The sequence below is a fragment of the Crassostrea angulata genome, chromosome 4 (genome assembly GCF_025612915.1).
Source record: "Crassostrea angulata isolate pt1a10 chromosome 4, ASM2561291v2, whole genome shotgun sequence".
NCBI lineage: Eukaryota > Metazoa > Mollusca > Bivalvia > Ostreida > Ostreidae > Magallana > Magallana angulata.
In genome coordinates, this window is record NC_069114.1 from 32109038 (window position 1) to 32129984 (window position 20947).

Below are 20947 nucleotides of genomic sequence, written 5' to 3' on the forward strand. Positions count from 1 at the left end.
TCAACTTGCACTGGAGATCTAGATCTGATGAACGAGGAACACTCATTATATATGTAGTTTTTAGAATAAAACATCAAATAATAACTACAATGTAATTTATCATAACAAGATATTTTCTCATAATTATAAGTTATAATAAACGAGATCTTTTCGTAATAACGAAATAATTATCTCAAAATAACGAGATCTTTTCTCGTAATAACGAGATGATTAGCCCGTTATAACGAGATCTTTTCTCATAATAACGAGATATTTTCTCGTTAACACGAGATATCTTTTATGTGGCCCTATTTGTTTTTCGTACGGACCAATTATGAGCTAACTTCTTGCTTTAAGTATGAATCTTGATTACATATATAGGAAGAATCTTTTACCAAAGCATTGTTGGTCACCTGATTAGCGTCTTTTTCTTTTTTATTTCCTTATGTTCACTGCTGGGACAATCATATATTTTGCTGTTTATATCTCAAATTTTCTGCCAATTTATTGAAACGTGAAGAGAACACAAAAATATGGGAGGAGGTACAGGTTTTATTAAACAACAATCTGTCTTTTCATACAGTATTTCATGAAACATTTCAACGTAGTCTGAATTATTACTCACACATTCACCCAAAAATTTTATTAACACCATGATAAGTTAATACACTTGTTCATATGACACCTTTCCTCTTCTCCTGTAAATGTAGATTCCAACGAGAACCATGAGAATGAAGAAGACAGCGATGACCACGCCCAAGATGGTCCCTGTGTGGTCATCGTCGTCGGTGGCGAAAGGGGTGATGGCTGGGCAGTCAGTCACCGTCTCTGAAGCAAACAAAATCGTGAGCATGGAATTAGGAATTTTTTTTGGCAATTACATGCAAAATCATCACACAGTTTAAAAGGTTTAATTAAAATTTGTACCCACAAAATACAGAACACAAATTTGATGTTTTTGAATTGATGATCATGAAATTCAAATGTTTATATAATTATGTTTTCAATTAGTAAGCGTTCATGTTGACATGCACATTATACACATTTGGCAATTTTATTTGTAATATATACATAAAAGATGATTAAAGATGTTGAACTAGCAAAGTTATGTACTCTTTATGTTGCATCAATTTTACTTAAAGGAACATACTCGGGTCAAAGGATGACGTGGTTTGGTTCCCGAAAGCCAAATATTGAAATGACGTCATTCTGGTCGTGATCCCTTGCACGTCAACAATGGTCGGAGGCTGACACCTGTAGCTGGTCCCCACTGAGGTCGGATACTCGGGGGTCTTGTACACTATCTTAGACAACAGTTTCTCGTCTGAAATACAACCACGTGTCTTTCAAACAATAATCCTATCGTTCCGACATTTTTCAAAAATGAAAAATTTTAATGGTTTTTCAATGACTGTCAACTTGACTTCTTCTAGAAAGTTGTAAATCAAATCTAATTATCTAAAGCAAGGGGAAAATATGCTCTTGTTTACCTTTTGCATCGGCGTCAGGGAATAAATAAGAAGAGATGTTATACTCCAAGGAAATTTCCTTTATTCCATACATGGTACCGTCCAGCAGCAATGGACGCCGGGGTGAGGAGTCCGACAGAGTGTGCGAGAAAATAAAGTTCATGATCCAGTCCCCGTAAAACATCAGGGAGAGGGACTGAGTGGTGGCCACGCCCCCACCACACATCCCCACCACCCGGGTGTTGTTCGGCACACCAATGGTCTTTGTCAAACGCTGAAAATTTAGGAAATTTAGATGTGGAACTGCTGAGCAAGTAGTACATGTAAAATGTAATCACATTATACGATATTGCTTATAATTTAAAAAGGCAGAAATAGAAAATAAAACTCTTGAATATAATTTATTCCGTATTTTTCATTCATTAACAGACTGATTGATAGACTGCTGATTGGGAGTTTTAGTCGATATTTTAATAATGACGTCTTATTTTCATTTTTATGGGTACGTGAGAAGGACGCGGTTTAATACATGTGTACTTACCGCTCCATTACTCGTGTAGGGTAATGTGAACTCTATTCCAGCCTGCAGTACGATACAGTCGGTGTTGCCGCTTTTCACCGAGTAGGTTTGTACAGGAGGGTTACCGGGGGTGGGGGTCACGGGTTTGATGGGAGGGGCGACGCTGGTGATGGGGGTGATGTCACAACTCTCACCTGCAGTAAATATAATTAATTTATTTCGGTTGAACTCGGTGAATTAGAATAAAAATGTTTTCTTTTGTGGAAACGCCATTAAGAGTAAGGGGCGGGGCTTAAGGTTTTGTCGGTTAGTCGTGTTCGAATTGTATTCATTCTGGCGTCCTAACTTTGCAAGGGAAAGTTTAAAGTGTATGGTTGTAGTAATCAGTACTTGATAAGTTTCTTAACGAGTATACCGGTATAATGATAATGTACTCTTGTGCATATATGACAAGCTGCTTGTCGTTCGAAAACTTAAGAAATTTTCAGATGTATTTGATGTTGAATATTCCAGAATATTGATGTTAAATATTGCAAATAGTGTGGGAATTACTTTCTGTAGTGCAATAACGCAAATGCAAAAACTTAACATTGTTTTTTGTTTGTTTGTTTTTTTTTTGGTTTTTTGTTTTTTTGTGTTGTTTTTTTTTTTTTGGTGTTTATTGTTCTTATAAAGTGCAAGTACAAAAGAAATGAAATAACAATTGCATTGTGGCGGGAAAACCAAAACAAAACTTCTAATTCTTTAAAGTTACTTATAATAATAGGAAAATATTTAAACATGAAAAGATAAAATATCTTGATGTATTTTATTGGTTGTTTTAACTGTTTTAAATGTTTTCAAATGCTTTAAGGTTGTCTAAAATGATTGAAAACTTTTGTTAACGCTAGTTTATTCTTTGATGCATATATATAAAACCATAAACCTTACGTCAGTTTAATAAATAACAATAAGTACTAAACTGTGCTGGGCCATAAAAGCAAGAACCTAATGATTTTAGGAATTGGGAAACTCACGTACAATAAACAAGAAATATTAAAAATATTAAACCGATTTACTAATATTTTCTACAGCCAGTATACTAGACCTAGGAAGAATTAAAAGTTAATATTGTCAAACTATCAAAACCAACCCCAATGTCTGATTTTTCCAACGCTAGTGATAATCCCCTTCATGACAACAAATAACATCTTAACGTTAACAGACAAACAGACAAAATTAAAGTATGGCGCTTTTGCCAGACCTGGACTGAGGTCCCCGTTTTTGATGTCGAAGGCCTGCACCCGTAGTTGTGTGAGGGAGATGATGCCGTGGTAGGAGATATTGGCACTGCTTCCGTTCGTCATCACGATGGGCGTGTCCCCCGTGTAACAGGAGTAGGACACGTTAGCTGGGGGCAGGAGCTTGCCCATGGTGCTATGCAGTATCACGTTATCTGTGAAAATCAGTTGAAGACGGCGAAGTTAATGAAGATCTTGAGGACCGTTCAGTCTTCATGAACAAGCCACGTAACAAAATAGAAACAGTTTGAATATGGTAATCTGCAATACTATAAATGTTAACAGACTTATTGATAGATTGTTGATTGGGAGTTTCGGTCAATATCTTTATATTGACGTTTCATTTTCATGGGTACTGTACTAGCTTCAGAAGGACGCGGATTTATACTAGTGCATTATTTGGATTATTGCATTATTTTCAACATTGATGTTAACTATATTTAAAGAACATCTTCATATCTATCTGTGCGTTAGCAGTACATGGGTGGTTAAGCATCCAATGTGTATACATGTACTTGCTATACTTACTGGTATCAGATGTAGCATTGAAAATAATTCCCGGGACGAACGATATGGATGGCATCATTTTTACGGAGTCGTTCAGTTTCAGGAACTGGACGGTGAGCCCAACCCCTCCCTCCAAGAAAAAGTCGATACTGGACGAGTTCCCATCATCGCAATAGCTGCTGTTCATTATCACAGCTTTCTTGTCCAGCTCAATCTGTTTTGCCTGTGGTCAAATTCAAGTACTTCATGAGTTTAATATTTTGGACTCTACTAATCCCTATTTATCCGTTTGTTTTATTCATCATGCAATTTGTCAATGCATGTATAGCTACTCAATGGGCCCGCGTATCTTTTAAAAATTACGAGGCTTCATATTTAATATATTGAAAGGTCAGAGGTCAATGACAATATTTGGCAAAGGTCGAAGGTCGAAATTCCTACCAGACGTGCTTCAAAGTTATTTCTTGAAAGCTCTTTTTTAAAAAGTAAATTAAAGGGGTATGGTCACGATTTTGGTCAAATTCTATTTGTTTGTTTTTATTTTTCACAATGCTTTAGAAATGCATTTCTAATGATCATATATTTGAGAGTAATTCGTAGAGTCATAAGCAAGATACAGGGCTCACAATTCAATGCTCGTGCCCTGTTTTTGTTTACATAGGTTCAATATACCAGTAAAGAATCTTTTTCCAGCTTATTTGTCTATCTTTTTATTTATTTTAAGCATAGATAAACAGTTCCTAACGTTTAAAACATTCGTTTTAGGTTTAAAACTGAAATTTTTACTTCGACGTTCAAAATGTTTACAAACAAACGCGTTGTTCACATAGCGAAGAATTCCAAGCTCTGTTACTCGCTTAAAACTCAACAAATGACAATCAAATTTTGGTTGCCTATTAAAAATGCCTTTATGATTCATTGTAAATATTAAATTTGGAAAAATAATTTTTTGACCAAAATCGTGACCATGCCCCTTTAACAAATGTCGTATTAACACTATATCGATCTTTTGGGAAACGATAATGAAAAGTTGCAAAGTGAAGTTTGTGAAAAAATTTTATTTATAAGAGATTTCATTGTTCATCAATTTTGAAAGGACAAGAGCGTACAAGGCCAGACAAATCCCCCGTACCCAGGATTTAAACATGTCATATGAACATTTTAAAATCTTAACATTTGTAAGTATGCATCAGTACATGAACATTTCTAATATAGAACTGCATTCTCTAAAAAATAGATAATATACATTAATGCATGTACTTGGTACTTATCTTCTTTTTTTTATTTGTTTGCTATCTAAACATTACAGCATGATCTCATATCTGTGCTAGCACTAATTCTATGCGACATTGTGTGTACAGTACATGAACATTACGCAATAGTTGTCATTATATAAATGGTATTGGATATTTTATCATAATAATCCAATAAAAAAGCAAAAAATTAACTTAAAAGCAAATGAATTAAAAATAATACGCCGTCTATATGATACGAACACCCTCTCAAAAATGTTTATAGAATGAAAGTACAATATTGACTTCCATCGTGAAATTTATACTAAAAACAATACATACAAGTCAAAAATTAATATTACAACTTAAATTGAATTTTTTTCGTCTTTATTGCCCCGAGTGGGGGATATACAACGCCTTGTACGCCCCTGTTCTTTCTAGAAACAATTACTCACCTCTGGACCGGATTTAAAAACTCCAATGACACTGATTTGAAGTGATGTATCAAAGATTATACACGGGATTCCACTTGGGAACTGGAAATTAGTAATTGCTGTAGCTGTTAAAATAATTTCAAAATTAATTTTATTCTTTCTATGGACATTTTCTGTACATTGCTATTCCGTGTTGGGCAGCGGGGTCTAAACACGCTCATCGTCAAAAAAGAACACTCTAAGGGACAACAGGATATGATGCTCCAAAAAGAAACTACCTAAACCATACTAATTAGTGGTTCATCAACTCGTATTTATAATTTACATGGACATGAATTTGGCTTTTCAAAGATTTGCCCATAGTAAAAAATCTTTGTATTTTGGGGGGACTAAATGATCTACCAAATTGACTACGATTGTCGAAAATATTAAAATTCAAGAATCCGACATGCAAACTCTAGGCAGTTAGTATTTCAAATGATTTCATTTGATGACAGGTTTACAATAATTGCTATCTTAACGTGATACTTTGAACTGTGTCTGAATAATACTTGTATCTCAATTTTGAAGCAATTTTGATTTAAAACTTACTAGATGTTAGTGCTATCCCAAGTAGGATTAGAGAAGTCCACATTTTTAGTGTCATTATTTTCAGATCTTGGACGGTTTCAGAGTTACGATTCGAAGTAATTTACAAACACCCGGATGTGGTCCCCCTTCCACATGACTGCATGGTGACGAGATAAAGTATCGGTCATAAGTCATATACCCATGATTAGCCGGTATGAATATCTATACTAATATAGTTCTAATCATTTATCTATGTGATAAAGCGAGAGATCTATAAAACAATGTGCATCATCTGGCTGTTGGTAGTTAAATTAATAGTGATAATTAAAATGATCATTTAAATCTTGTTTTCTGTAACTCATTGTTTTAAAATCATTTTTGTTTCTTTTTTTCATTAAATTATAATATTTTTTGAAATATTACTCTATTGTATTTCAACGTTTAAAATAACGATATACATGTACTATATAGTAAGTGCACTAGTGTATTTAAAGGGTGTTTATATGAAAAAAGACATTTTTCTTTTAAGTTTTATTAATTAAAAAGTAACATTTGGTTAATTTTGTTTAATCATCTGTTAAAGAGATTTAATTTCATTTATTTTTATGTGGAAGATTTCAAGTTTATTTTAAGATAGCTCTTATAAAAATAATATAATGACATATCTCTAAATAAAAACAAGTATATTTTTAAGCCTACGGCACGTCTCCAGTAAGAAGGACCTTTCTCGTGAAAAAGATGATTTTTAAAAAAAATAAGGATGCGTACAATCAAATCATAATTTCACTTTCATCATATCTCTTTAAAGGGGCATGGTCACGATTTTGTTCAAAAATTATTTTTTCGATTTTAATGTTCACAATGCTTCAATAAGGCATTTTTAATAGGCAACCATTTGATTGTCATTTGATGAGTTATAAGCGAGTTACAGAGCTTACAATTCTTCGCTATGTAAACAAAGCTTTTGTTTACATTTTGAATGTTGAAGTGAAAATTCCAGTTGTAGACCTAAAATGAATGTGTTAATCGTTAGTAACTGTTTATTTATGCCTAAAATGAATAAAAAGATAGACAAATCAGCTTGGAAAAGATTTTTTACTGGTGTATTGAATTGAACCTATGTAAACAAAAACAGGGCACGAGCCTAGTTTACATGACGAAGAATTGTGAGCCATGTATCTTGCTTAAAACTAATCGACTGGCACCCAAATTTAATTTGATCATTAGAAATGCATTCCTAAAGCATTGTAAATAATAAAAACAGAAAAATAAAATTTGACCAAAATCGTGACCATGCCCCTTTAACTTGAATTAAAGTTATGATAGGTCATTCAGAACTGGATCTGAAAGTCAGAGATGGCTTATTTCTGAATAAATCATAAATGAAGATACCTTTCTATGCGAAATTCACGCATCGTTGACCACATTTAGCGCTTAATTATTCATACACTGGACACAATTTACACTTACAGTAAGAGGTAGTTATAGCAGCCCCACTTACAGCGAATTGAGTTTTACTCCTCTGTCAATCTTAAAATTGTACGTTAAACTAATCGGGTAAAACAAAAAACGGTTATAATGAATATGAATTGCTTCCTTTTCCCGGCGTATCTTTCTAACTGCGTTTTACTGTACTTCTTTCTGTTTCTGTACAGTTGATTCATTACAACAAATGCTTTTTTCTTTTAAGAATTGAATATTGTTTATTTTGCAAAACCCTCAATACAATGTTGTATTAACCATGATAGTACTTATAAAATATGTTGGTTAAAAAATGCTACTTATCAAGTATTGTAGTATTTTGGTAAGTAAGTTTTTAATGTAATTTGAAAAAAAACAACAACACTAATACAAGCATTCAACAACGACCCTCAAGAACAGGTTTTTTATGTTGAAAGGTGGGAGGAGGTCTAACATTTCAATTTTCAGTATGTGATGATGTGATAAATATAAACAGACACATTCATCACTATTCACTATGATATCAACTTTTATCAAGGCATTTTGTGAACTTGTAACATCAGCACTGTGTCTTATATAAGAGCTAAAAAACAATTACGTACATTGTAACATTTGATACAATCAGCAACTCACTTAATGTTAACAAAATTTAACACATTATTTCTAATGCTATGGTCTTATTACAATATATGTGAAACATCATTGTGATATCACATACAATTTATATTTTTAAGTATAAGTGATAATGAAATTCCAAATGCATGAAAGTGAGTTCTCAAAAGTTGCTGGGGGGATGCATATTTTTATATACACACAGATAGCATAGCAACAGTTGGTGTTTAAATAAAGCTCATATCTTACAGTATGTAGATTACAACAATAACAACAATATAACTTGTTCAAACTATTCACTTTTGTATTTTCACATCAAACAATTAACATCTATAGCCTCACACAAAAACACAAAAAAGTCGTTCAATGATTTACAATCGTTATTCAAAACATACTGTACATGACACATTGTTATTTCAATGATTTAATTTACAACAACAATTTACCTTTTCATATACAACAGTAAATCTTTATAGCACTAGAAGATATCTGCAATGCAAAGTTGGTTTTTCTTAGATGGGTCCCGTCTTTGTTTAGGATTGGTCGATAAGTTAGAATAACAAATCAAGTCGTAAGCACTATATTGGACTGCCTGGTCAACTCATCATCAAACACACAATTAAATACAATTTATCTACAGTTTTAATTGAATAAAGAATCCAAAATTTAAAGCACAAAAATATAATCTAATTTTAATATGTCTTCTATACAAAAATGTATTTCCATAGACGGCAGTTCTTTTAACCTCCCAGAAAGAAGAATTCTGAACTCTTCTTTTCAGGAGGTTAGAAGAGTCCTAAAATGACAATGATCATTCAGCCCTTTAATATCACATTAGTTTTCCCTTTGACCAACTTGTAGCAGAAATGATATTATTCTGAGCACTAATATCTTAATACAGCTTTGATAAATATCAGATGCAAAGATCTGACCAAACATGTACATGGAATGAGTATTGCACAACTTTCATGTGTATAAATGGTAGTTGAACATTACTGTTGTGAACAACTATACTTTGTACAGCAGTCATATTTTTAACACACAGTACAATTGGGGTGATGAATACATTATTTTATATCACAATCAACGCATCAGAAAATGTCAGTAAAATATCAAGAGCTTGGTGCAATAGTCATAAAAGAACTACATGTATGTGAAAAAAACGTCTCTAATTCTTTGTTTCTTCTCAGTGTAGCACTGTGCTAACATCCCATAACTGCAAAAGATTAAACAGAGCATTATTGATATACATAAATTTTTTAAATTCATCATTTTCAATATTGCAGTTCATATCATTAAAGCTTGAGATTTTTAATCATTTTTCGAATTTCTGATCATCTAAATACCAAACAAAATTTATATCATCATCATCATACTCAGCATCATTTTACCAAGATTGATAATAAGCTACCTTAACAACCCTGTCTCTGCCCACAGTCAACAATCTCTTGCGGGTTTGGTCTAAATTCATGTAAATAACTTGATGTTTGACATCATGAAAAGTGGCCAGTGGAGCTTTCCTATTAAAAAGAAATAAAATATTGAAATATATAAACTACAGTAAAACATGCTTATAACAAAGAGCCAGGGACTGCAATTTTGCTTTCAATTGCTATAAGCATAATTTGTTATATCTGCCATGTTTACAACGTGTAATAAAGTCAAGTAATGAAAATCACTTTGCAGTAAGCTTCATTTCATTATAAGCATGTTTGCTATAACCGTGTTTTACTGTATTCTAACTTTATAATTCATTTATCCTTTCCCTCTCGTGAACCCCTCACCTTTCATTATCTGACCCCATCATAACAAAAGAAGCAATGGTCTTTCTGACAAAGTTTATGAACAATTAACTTAACTTCTGTTTGGTTTGTGATGAAATATCGGGTTTTTTTTAGGTTAGTTTGGTTAAAATAAACTTCAATTTGTTGGTTTAAAAAAAATATTCAATTTCAAAATATTGGAGGATACATTTCAAAACTAAATTTTTATCATGAATACAATTTCTTGTTAACATTTCTTCCAAAAAGTAAATTTTACTTTGATATTTTTAGAATACTTCACAAAACACTGAATTGTTATTATTATAATAGCAGTTGGAATAATCTTAAACTACTAAGAAAGAAGGACTATTTCTTACTCTTCGTCTGTGATGGTGGAAAAGCAATCGTCACAAACCCGTACTTCGTATTCATACCCCAAAGGAGGAATTGTGGATTTTTTGGCACTACATTTGTTACAAACAGCTTTTCCACATTTTCTACAGTGATGCTGAAGGACAAAAATATTGAACATGAGCCATGCAGACACTGTATTAAGAAAAATCTAGAAAATCACAGAAAATATGAGCCAGTAATTTGATGTGTACTTTGTTTCTAATTTACTCCAACTTTTTCTTAAAATCAATGTTATTGACATTACAGTAAAGGTATGCACACACTCTTGTCAAATAAGAAATTTAGTTACCTTTAAAACAAATCTTATTCATTGGATAGTTTGATATATATTATGTCATTCTTACCTGTCTTATACCTAAAGTCTTCTCCTCCCACATTCGCCGGAAATTCCAGAAGAAAGGCGAACTGCATTTTTGGCACAAATCACTTTCTTCCCAATTAGGGGTCTTAAGAAATATCAGAAATTATGCAAACATTATCTTTGTACTCAAACTTGCTATGTACATGTTTAAACATAATTACCTAATATAATTTTAGAACTTTGTTAAAATTGCTCTTTAGCTGTAAAAAACAGGCTTTGCAATTGATTTTTATTGATAAGATAGGTTTGTATGAGAAATACTCTTTGGCTTAATTTTTCTTGCTGTGATAGACAATTACATGCAATAAATTTGCGCACCTCTATTCTTTTCACATCCATATTCCAGATACCAAGTATCGCCTCATCAGATCCAGATAAAAGTTGTTTACTCCCAGAGGCATATGCTAGGGCCTGAACCTTGTCACTAGGAAACAAAAATTATCAATTATACTGTAGGACAAAGGTGCCAATAAAGTAGACAAGTTAATTATACTGTATTCTATATGTATATGCAAATCCTTAAGTTTGTCAACTTTTGAAATTTCCAAATCTTAAACTTGATCTGTACAACACAAGATGTATAACATAACCAATATATTAATGTAAATATTAAGATCTATAAAAGGAATTGCTCCAAATTTTTATTCTCCAAATTGTTTATTCTCTAAAATTGTTTCCACTGTTCTGAAAATTAAATAAAATTACAACAACGGAGTCTGCATTTCTACATGTTAAGACCGTTCAAATCTTTAAAACACACCGAGGTGACAAGCTCACATTTGATCTTAGTCTTACTTTTCTACTTTATTCTTAAAGTGATCCTGTTGTTTCATCAATATTTGTTGAATATAAAATTTTGTGGATTGTGTTGATTGTTCATTTTTCTAATAAAATGTTGTATTTACGTATCTTCGAAAATTGATTTTAAAAAAAATCCACTGAAATCTGATTGACGTCAAAAAATTTACATCACTGAGATCAAATGTGAACTTGCTAAGTTTTGTGGTCCAAGTGCAAGGCCAGGACTGTGCTGTGAGCCATGAGGACACTTACTGGTGTCCCTGAAGTTCAAACGCCGTCCCCTTCTTACTGCCTATGTCCCACACAATCACAGACTCGTCGTAACTCCCGGAGAACAGCAGACTCCTCTCAGCATCCCAGGATAAACTCCTCACACTCCCTACATCAAACAGGAATGTATATAGTATATGTAGCTAATAACCACTAAATGATTTTCATGTTTTCCCACGCATGTTTTTTTCTTAATCTGACCTACTGTGGAATTTTTAGATTTCGTGTTGCCTCAATTTTCGTTGATTTCATGGGTATTTGTCATCCACAAATAAACATTCTCCACAAATTAATACATTAGGTTTTTAAAGTGGTATTTCCTTTTGAAGGAATAAGATAATACTGGTACACGAAATTACATCCCACAAACCTGTGAAAGTCAAGCAATCCGCGAAAATTGGCCCCTATATTTAATGATTCCACAGTTTTTAGAACATATGTTGTACGTACCCAACTTCAATGTAACAAACAATATAAACAGTTTATATATCAATGAAATGCCCTGTTTTATTTAATATATCTGAGGCTATGCCTCTTCATATTCAATTATCATAACATTTTAGAAGTAAAGAATAAAACTCTAAATTTTTTTCCAAAATTAGCATTCATGAGGGAATCCACCAATGCAGTACGTGTACCGGTACTAGTAGGCAGACCCTGATAAAAAAAGAAACGATCTAAAGGCCTGTAAACACAAGTCCTAACCAATATTACTGTTCTTACCTGAATGACCTTTCAGTGTGGTAATCAATGAAAACTCTGTGTTGCTAATCCTTAACACAGATATCTGCCCCGAATAGTCTCCAACAAAGACATATTTAGATTGTTCATCAAATCTTTACATTAATGGTTAAGGTGTGGCATATTCATTTTTTGTCTTACATACAAACTTAATTTACAGATACTATGTTATACCTGTATCTCAGATATTCATTTATTTGAATTAAGAACAACTGTATGAATACATGTATATATTGGCAAAATTTCACTTACCAGATCTTTAGATGAATGAAAAAAAATACTGAAGTGCTTTCTAACCACAAATTTGATCCAGAAGTTTAAATTGGCAAATAAAATCATTGACTCATCAGAAAGGATACTCTAGACAGAGGCACCAAGCTGAGGCCTGGTAGCCACCCAGGCGGCGCCCGGTCTCTGAACAGTGCCACTGAAAATACTTGTCCCTTGCACAGCTCAGCACCCACTCACAGTTCAGGGAGAACTTCAGCGAGGTCACTCGGCCTTGGTGAGCTTCAAATTAGATTAAAACCTTAACTTGGTATTTTGTAAGCATGTAAAACCAACAACGAACTATCTCAATTTTTCTTCAACGTTGACTAAATTTTCTTCAATATTGGCTGACTTACCCAAGTAATCTCTGGTTTGAGACATTCTGTTAAAGTCCTCAGCGAGGTTAAATTCCTGAAAAATTGACAAGTGTTAAAGGTTAACTTCCTCAGCAAAATTGTTCATAGATATACTTAAAAGTCGACAGGCAAACAAGTTAGTTGGTATATTTATTAATCACTACAAGTTGATATTTCCTTCCAGCCCACCAACAATTTCAAGCAGTCTTATATGCTGTTATTTCCATCTCTGTTTTTTGTCTCATTTGTGAATGCATGAGTTTTCAACCAGCTGTGTCAATAAAATTTACATATACATACTGATATGGTGCCATTGTCCAATCCAATAAATGTTCTCCTTGTTTCTTCATTATAAGCCAAGGATGCTGCTTGTGCTATCAAATAGAGAAATTAAAGTTAAATGTTAGGCAAAGATAACTTATTCTACGTATTAAACTGTAAACCATTCTTGTGTGAGAAATTTTCACAAGGTTCGTGATGCCTTGTCTTTACAAAAATATTTCTCCAATAACCAGTTTTCCAATTTCTGTGATTCATCATTTTTCAGATAAACTGCACCTTGATTGCAAAACAAGTCTTCACGAAGAAGTTTATCTCCGGAAAAAATGTGAGACAGAGTTGTCACAAATAAAATTTTGCTTATTACATTATTAAAAAAAAGATGTTATTTTACTTTGATCAAATTAAGCAATGATATTTGTAACACTGAAAATTCAAAGGAAGCTTTAGATAAATAAGGGTTTAATTATGCATGCTTATAAAGTAAAATAAAGTAATCACAGACTTTTCAGCAAAAAACAATCTTAACGTTGACTTTGAAAAATTTCACTTACATGGCAGAGTGTGACATATGCTTGGCCAATATTGTCCAGTGTCACGTTTTAACCAAACCCTCAAGGTTCTGTAAATAATAACAAACTTATCAAAATCAATGTAAAACTCTTGTTCATTTACCACTCAGTATAAATGCGAACACTTGTTCAAAAAATCTCTATTGAGTTTTCAAAAGTAAGTTTATTTGCCTGCTGGGAATCTCTGTATTAGAACTATATATAGTCTCTTTGAGAGCTGATTGAAGTCATATTGAAGGGTGAAAAATGGATTTCAACCCCTAACTCTAACCTCCATAAGAATTATTTCAAATTTGTAGCTTCTGTTTTCAATTTATCAAAAACAAAACAAAAACTGTCACATTCCTTCTTAACATTGACAAGAATGTCCCTGATAACTTCTATTGTCCTGGTTTTTTAATATGACAGTAAAGAATATTAATAGAAGTCAATTCATTGTGACATTATGCTTCTATTATTATTTTTTTCTTTCTCTTTAAGTTTAAGATACAGTAGTAGTTATTGACAATTGACACAGAACCACACATTTTATTTCAAATTGTTTCAAAATTAATAAAAGAATGCATTGAAGAGGAAGTGTGTCTTTAACTGTAAAACGCTTTAATTTCAGTGATTTTAGCTGAGACTAAAAATGACAAACAATGTCAAACAATGAGTCATTTTCCAATCAGCTGATCGATTTGTACTTTCCTTTAGAATTGCCGTTCACTTTTCAAAACGTTATCTAACATCTTTTCTAAGTTTCATGTTTTCTCAAAAACATGAAAAGTAGACAGTCATTTAAGCATAAAAACATGCACAATGGATGCTGAAAAAGTAGGCGTCGAACTTTGGAACAATGTTGATGGAATCGCTAACTTCCGGAACAGCGAAATCTTTAACTTACTTGTCGTCACTGACAGTAATGACCCCGTCCTCGCGGGGAATGAACACGGCCATATTGACATCATCATTAAAACCTTCTAGCTTACTGAAAAGATCGGGTTTTCGTACATTCCCCTGTTTGGGACCCGACTTTATTTCTGCTGCCATATTATGTTTGCATCACGTGGTTATTATGCTATCTAAATACCGGAACATAACTATGTCCTCATTCCGGATTAATGTGGGGTTTTTTTTAATTATAAAAACTAGTTAATGACATAGCATTTTGTTCTCTTCTTCTTTTTAAATATACCAGAACGAAGTGTATTAAGTGTATTAAGGTTACCTGAAATTTTACCCATTGGAATCAACAAGGTGTTTTTTTAATGGTTTATATTTTATGTATATCACATAACACCTTCAAACTTCAACTGTCATGAGAGATGCTATTTTCAAAGATTAAATTAGTAAAATAGGTTATTCAGATATTTCGTAAGTGATGTTCTTCATTTTAACATGTTCAAAAAGGTTTGCAATACTTTTCATTACATGTACTGCACCCAGCATGCCCATTTTATTAATAATCTGAACACAGTTTTATACATTAAGTCCAGTTTGTTAGGTCTACTTTTCATCTAATTATGATGCAAGAAAAAAAAATCCTTTCTTCCTGACTGAAAGCTAAAACACTGATCGAGTGAGCTTGAGGAAAAATATTTTTTAAAGGTGATCAGGCCTAATCACTGTTTTGAGGAGGTACGAGGCTATGCCATTATGCTGTCTTTAGAAATAGACCTTAGAAATACCCATTAAACAATGAAACTAAAACCACTGTTAAAATGTCAAAATAAAGTGTCTTTAAAAACCCTTCAAAGAATTAAATGTAATTAAAAAATAACACTTGTATGATAAACAAATCATTTATTCACTTTCTGAGACAGTGTTTGACTTTTTCTTGTGTTTGTGTTTTTTGTGTTTTTTATGTTTTTTCACTGAATGTTTTGGTGAGCCAGGCGTAGAAGATGTGATACTGTTTACAGTGTCCCCATTTGTACGAACTTCCTTATTTATCTCTTCACAGTAAACAAGGCCACTTGAACTATTCTCTGGATTCAAAATTTGTTCATTTTCTAGGTTGTTATTATCAACAGAGTTTTCTTCACTACTTCTTGCTGCTGGATTTTCTATTTCCATGTTTGGTGCAGATCCTGACCTTGACCTTCTTTTTTTGTCCATTCTTGATCTACTTTGAGACCTACTTTTAGACCTGGATTTTTTCTGAAGCTTCTTTCCCATTTTGCTTCTGCTTCTTGATCTTCTGTGTGATCTACTACGTGACCTTCTCTTCCTATCTATCCTTGACCTTGAAGTTTCGACCGACCTGCTTCTTGACCTTGACCGTTTGCTTTTCTTTCCTGACTTTACACGCGACCTTTCCCTGGATCTGCTTCTAGACCTTGAATATCTAGACTTATAGTGTTCATGTGAATAGTATCTTTGGCTTTCAGACGATCTTGACCGTGACCTCCGAATTCTTCTTGAACTTGACCTATATGATCTTGAGGGAGACCTTGACCTAGATCTATGCCTCCTTGACCTTGTACTTTCGGTTGCTTCATAGGAATTATCCATATCAGCACTCCAAAATTCATTATTGGGATTTTTAAACACATGTAAAAAGTTGCAATTTCTTCCTTTGGGACATCTTCCACTCCGGAAAAGTCCTTTAAAATAATTAAACAAGAATGATTAACTTAGGAATAATATGACACTTCTATATTTTTAACATCATTTAAAACTTTATAATTTATGACCAGATTCTAAACACTGTTTATCAAATATAAAACTAACCACAAATAGCAGATTTCCACTTCTTAATCTCTACAAACTGACAAGATATCTGTTTTCCTCCATAAAATCTTCCATTCAGATTCATGAAAGCTTCTTGTGCACTGTTTTCACTGTAATAAAACGAACGTGTAGATTTTCTGTCCATTGAAAATAGAACATAAACTACAAAAAATATTCTGGTAAACATACCTTCAGAAGAAATGAATAATCACAATACCCTCTAAATTAAATACTAAAATAGTACACAGTGTGGAACTACATGTAAATGACTGATAAGTCTTTACCTTTCAAATGCATGTATATTGGTTGATTTAATAAACATGTAAAAGAAACTTTGTTTTTATAGCTTGAAAAATTAATCACATCTAATGTGTGGGTCATGAAGCATTAAATGGTGTATATCAAGATGATTCAACAGAACAATTGCAAATTCTCCACCTTTTGTATTGGACATAGACGTTTCCACGGAGATGGGGCTCGTAGTTGTTGCAGACCTTGACCTGACTCAGTTTTCCATAATTCCTGAACTCTGGTACGATGTCAAGATAGAAGTCCTGGAAGTTCTGATACAGTTCTCCATCATCATACTCCAGTGTCACATCTACAATGACAAAGCACAGCTAATTATCTACCAACCTTTTCATCTAAGTGTATTTGAAAGAGAGAGTGATGCAATTACGCTCTTTCATAAGTATATTTTAATCAGGGATAATGTTTTCCTATCTAAGTGTATTTTGGATGGGAGAGAGGATTTAGTTTCATTTTTTCAGTACATGAAGTTAAGATTTCTTGAAACTTAGACACGATTTTACTGTTTGGTGGTAGGTATGGTTACCTGTTGTGTCAAGGTCGTCCTTGAGTCCTTGCTCCAGCTCAAAGTGGTTGTACATGCTGTGGAACAGAAGCGTGTTGCTGACCTCAGGGTGGGGGTGTCCCCTTGAACATCTGGAGAAGTAAATGAGGTATAAGTGAATACATTCAATTATTCAAATTCTAACCATCATTCAATAAAATCTTTCATTGAGACTTTTTTCTCTCTAATATTGATTATTCACTATGTTATGGCTATTTCTTCTAATTATGAGATTTGTTCATTATTTCAATTTAATTTTTTTTTTGAGGAGGGGGGGGGGGACAAAAACAACAAAATTGTCTGATTAATGTGTTGCTATTGATTCCATGTTCATCATCAACTGTTTTAGTTATTTTATTTCATTTTAAACATTTCAAAATGCTGGCCATTGATCTGAAATTACAGCCATGCCTCAAAAGAAGTGATAAATGTCACACATTTCATTTTTCTTCATCATTTCTTCTTTGATTTTCTATTTACATATCAATAAGACACCTCCAAAAAATCCTACAAAGCCTTTAATTTTAACACCATTTTTACACTGTCCAAATAAACAAGATAGCGTCTCACAAACTGATAGATGAGACCTTTTAATTTGTATACAACTATACCTGTCTCCAAATCGACAAGTTCCTGTTTTGGAGAAGAACATACAAGTTTCTCGCTCCGTTCCAGGTATGAGGGTTACCATAGGGTTGTGCCATGGTTCATCCTACAAAAAATACAAACATTGAGATATCTATAAATCTGTTATGATAACTTCCTTGTATGAAATAAAAATTTAATTTCAAACCTTCCTAAGTAAAAATTACACCACAGAAATCAATTAAAGCAACCTTTTAATTGCAAACATGTTCACATTTTGATTTAAATGGCATCCGATCTTTCCTTTAAAATATTCTCTTTAATCAATAATGCAGTCTTGAATAGCCAACTTAAGAAAAGACATTTTCAGTTAATAGAAAAGACCATCTTTAATGCTGACAAATAATTTGGCGATGTATCAGAAATTTACCTTGTTTTCATTGGCTGTGGCTTCCTTCAGAAGCTCCTCCTACAATATACCATGATGGCTAACACATATCATCATCTGATAGACGAGGTTAAGTCATCTAAAACATATTCTTTGTAAAAGGTCAACCACAAAGTATTATAACATGTAACTTCATACAAAACAGTCTAAAAAGTAAATACATGTTTAAGTATAGGAAAACACTGTAAACATGAATGTAAATGAAAGTTTTCATCTATACATGCATTTTATTTTATCAAAGCAACAACTTTCAATGTGTAATGTGTAAAGAACAAACACTTTTTCAAACACAACTTATTTATGTTATGCCATTTCATTCGATATGTAAATAAAAAACTACCTTCACTGTCATTATAAAATTCAATATGCTAAAAATCAATGCTTCTGCATCCAATATAAATGTATGTCATGTTTATGCTGGATATAGAATTGAATATTTGTTAATGCATGTGGATGGAAAATGAACAACATCCCAATATGATAAATGTAGTTTTTGATCAGAAAAAGATACACAATTAGTGGCAAGCACCTGGACTTCTCCTCAGCTTTCTGGTAGTAATTTTGTTAAGGATTGATTTTTGTATTTTGTTTACTTATAACACAGACACGTATAAATCTCATGTACTTTGCAATCTCCCAAATTTGTGCTTCTGCATTTTCACAAATGCATAAAAATATGTTTTGAAAGTCTCATATACTCACTTGTTGTTAATTTTAAAAATGATCCAATAAACAAAAAAATAAAATGAAGTAATATAAAATGATGTAAAAAAAACCCTGCATTGTCATCTACAAAATAGTGGGAAAAGAATAGAACACAATGGCTTTGCTGAAGATAAATTAGAGGATATCTTGTTACTCTCCCCATCACCTGCTTCTCTTTCTTCTTTTCTTTCACTTCTTCTTCCTCCTTCTCCTTTCTTTGTCTCTCCTCCCATTCTTCTCTTATTTTTTTCTACAAATATCATTTTTGTTTCAACAGATACTAGCTACACAAAATATGCAATGTCTTAACTGAACTAGAAAAAACACAAAATTTGACATGTAAAAAAAAAACTATTTATCATCTATTTTTCCTTTAAATAAAACTTTGACATACACAATAATTATGTGAATTGTTTTCAACTGTTCTTTTAATTTTACCTCAGTTTCTATTTTCTTTTCTCTTTCCCTTGCCTCTCGCTCCTTTTGCATTCGGAATTCCTCCTGAGCCAGTCGTTCTCTTTCCTCCCACAGCTTATTCATGTACACCCTCTCTGCTTCTTCACGCTGCTCCATGAGAATCTCATTCTCTTCTTTCTCTTTCAGTCTAGCTTGATATGTTGGAGAGTTTTCTTTCTTTTTTTCTTCTACAATAGGAAGAAATATTCATATTAAATATACTGATAACACTGAAGGATAAAAAGACAGTGTATAAATTAAGATGAAGGATAAAAGGACCTAATGATTGTGAGAATTTGGTGGAAGAACCAAGCTGATTGCAATGTTCCATTTATGGTGGCTATTTCTAACAATCTTGGGAATTATAAAATCTTTTAAATCTAAAAAGATACTGACCCATGTCCAATTCTCAACATCCTAGTACCATTTCTCGCAAGTGCATCGTTAAGTTATTTTTCACTTTCAAAATTATGTGGTGATAAAATAATGGAATGACCACATCGAACCCAGGAACCTTCAGGTAGTGGGTTAACCCAACAAAATAACCCACACGGAGTGGAAAGAAGAGTCATATGTGCGAGTTTTCTAAGTGATAAAAATCTCAAAATAAAGGAGGGAAGAATCTAACAGATGTATATATAAGCTCAGTACTGCCACACTTCTACTAACACTAGCTATTGGGTTAACTCTTTAGCTCAGTCGATAGAACGTTGGTTTTTAAACTGAAGGGTCCTGGATTTGAGCCTATTTGTGGTCATTCATCCTCAATACAGTAACAATGCAGCACTGTGAGAAATGGTACTTGGTAAGAATTGGTCTTATGTCAGAAGAAATTAAGATACAATTCAATAATTTATAATTATGCCAATTGTGAAATCAAACCTTCTTCTATTTCATCTTGTCTTTTTCTTGCTTCTTCCTGTCTTTTCAGTCTTCTCTTTTCTTTCTTTAGAAGGGCTTTGCGTTCCTTGTGGCTAAAATATTACAGAAAAGTGTACAAACTCAGCTGAACGAACCTGCCATCGAAAAAATTTTGCATCACATAACTATAAAACATTGAGAAGAAAGAGCACTTGTAACATAAATGTAACCACGGGTCAAGCATATTAATTGAGAATTTCTATACAATGTTCAACCTTAGCTTTCTGTTGCATTGTTGCAAGTTTAGTTCAATCTCCTTAATTGATTCACTACATGTGCCTTCCACCTCTTCCATCCCCTCACAGAATTTGATGCTTGCTTTCATTCAAGCGCATTCGTTACGCAGATTGATCTATACACAACCTTTGATGAC

At 32.9% G+C, this 20947-nt stretch overlaps 2 protein-coding genes across 2 annotated transcripts; both read right to left on the bottom strand.

Moving 5' to 3' along the window:
* Positions 1-497: 497 nt before the first annotated feature.
* On the bottom strand, positions 498-14946 carry LOC128181412 (uncharacterized). The gene is made up of 19 exons (XM_052849810.1): positions 14778-14946; positions 13874-13941; positions 13341-13414; positions 13041-13095; positions 12774-12924; positions 12397-12509; positions 11656-11782; positions 10921-11026; positions 10586-10687; positions 10205-10335; positions 9476-9584; positions 6123-6213; positions 5443-5546; positions 3777-3978; positions 3212-3403; positions 1990-2162; positions 1470-1722; positions 1130-1303; positions 498-807 (listed from the first exon to the last, which is right to left on the bottom strand). The coding sequence occupies exons 1-19, from the start codon at positions 14921-14923 to the stop codon at positions 641-643; spliced, it is 2538 nt and encodes an 845-aa protein (XP_052705770.1). The 5' UTR covers positions 14924-14946; the 3' UTR covers positions 498-640.
* A 710-nt stretch (positions 14947-15656) lies between these two features.
* On the bottom strand, positions 15657-20941 carry LOC128181446 (U2 small nuclear ribonucleoprotein auxiliary factor 35 kDa subunit-related protein 2-like). The gene is made up of 10 exons (XM_052849843.1): positions 20790-20941; positions 20536-20627; positions 19636-19841; positions 19364-19447; positions 18475-18513; positions 18071-18171; positions 17442-17551; positions 17045-17207; positions 16607-16716; positions 15657-16479 (listed from the first exon to the last, which is right to left on the bottom strand). The coding sequence occupies exons 1-10, from the start codon at positions 20897-20899 to the stop codon at positions 15677-15679; spliced, it is 1818 nt and encodes a 605-aa protein (XP_052705803.1). The 5' UTR covers positions 20900-20941; the 3' UTR covers positions 15657-15676.
* Positions 20942-20947: the final 6 nt, after the last annotated feature.

What these genes read in the sequence shown, in the direction of transcription:
- LOC128181412 (XM_052849810.1), bottom strand. Translation starts at nt 14,923, where the DNA reads ATGGCAGCAGAAATAAAGTCGGGTCCCAAACAGGGGAATGTACGAAAA. An exon ending in TTTGAACTTCAGGGACACCA is followed by an intron (nt 11,027 to 11,655) that starts GTAAGTGTCCTC and finishes TTTGTTTCCTAG; the next exon opens with TGACAAGGTTCAGGCCCTAG. An exon ending in CCTACACGAGTAATGGAGCG is followed by an intron (nt 1,723 to 1,989) that starts GTAAGTACACAT and finishes CTAAATTTTCAG; the next exon opens with CGTTTGACAAAGACCATTGG.
- LOC128181446 (XM_052849843.1), bottom strand. Translation starts at nt 20,899, where the DNA reads ATGAAAGCAAGCATCAAATTCTGTGAGGGGATGGAAGAGGTGGAAGGC. An exon ending in AAAAGAAAATAGAAACTGAG is followed by an intron (nt 19,448 to 19,635) that starts GTAAAATTAAAA and finishes TGATATTTGTAG; the next exon opens with AAAAAAATAAGAGAAGAATG. An exon ending in GTGGAAATCTGCTATTTGTG is followed by an intron (nt 16,480 to 16,606) that starts GTTAGTTTTATA and finishes ATTATTTTAAAG; the next exon opens with GACTTTTCCGGAGTGGAAGA.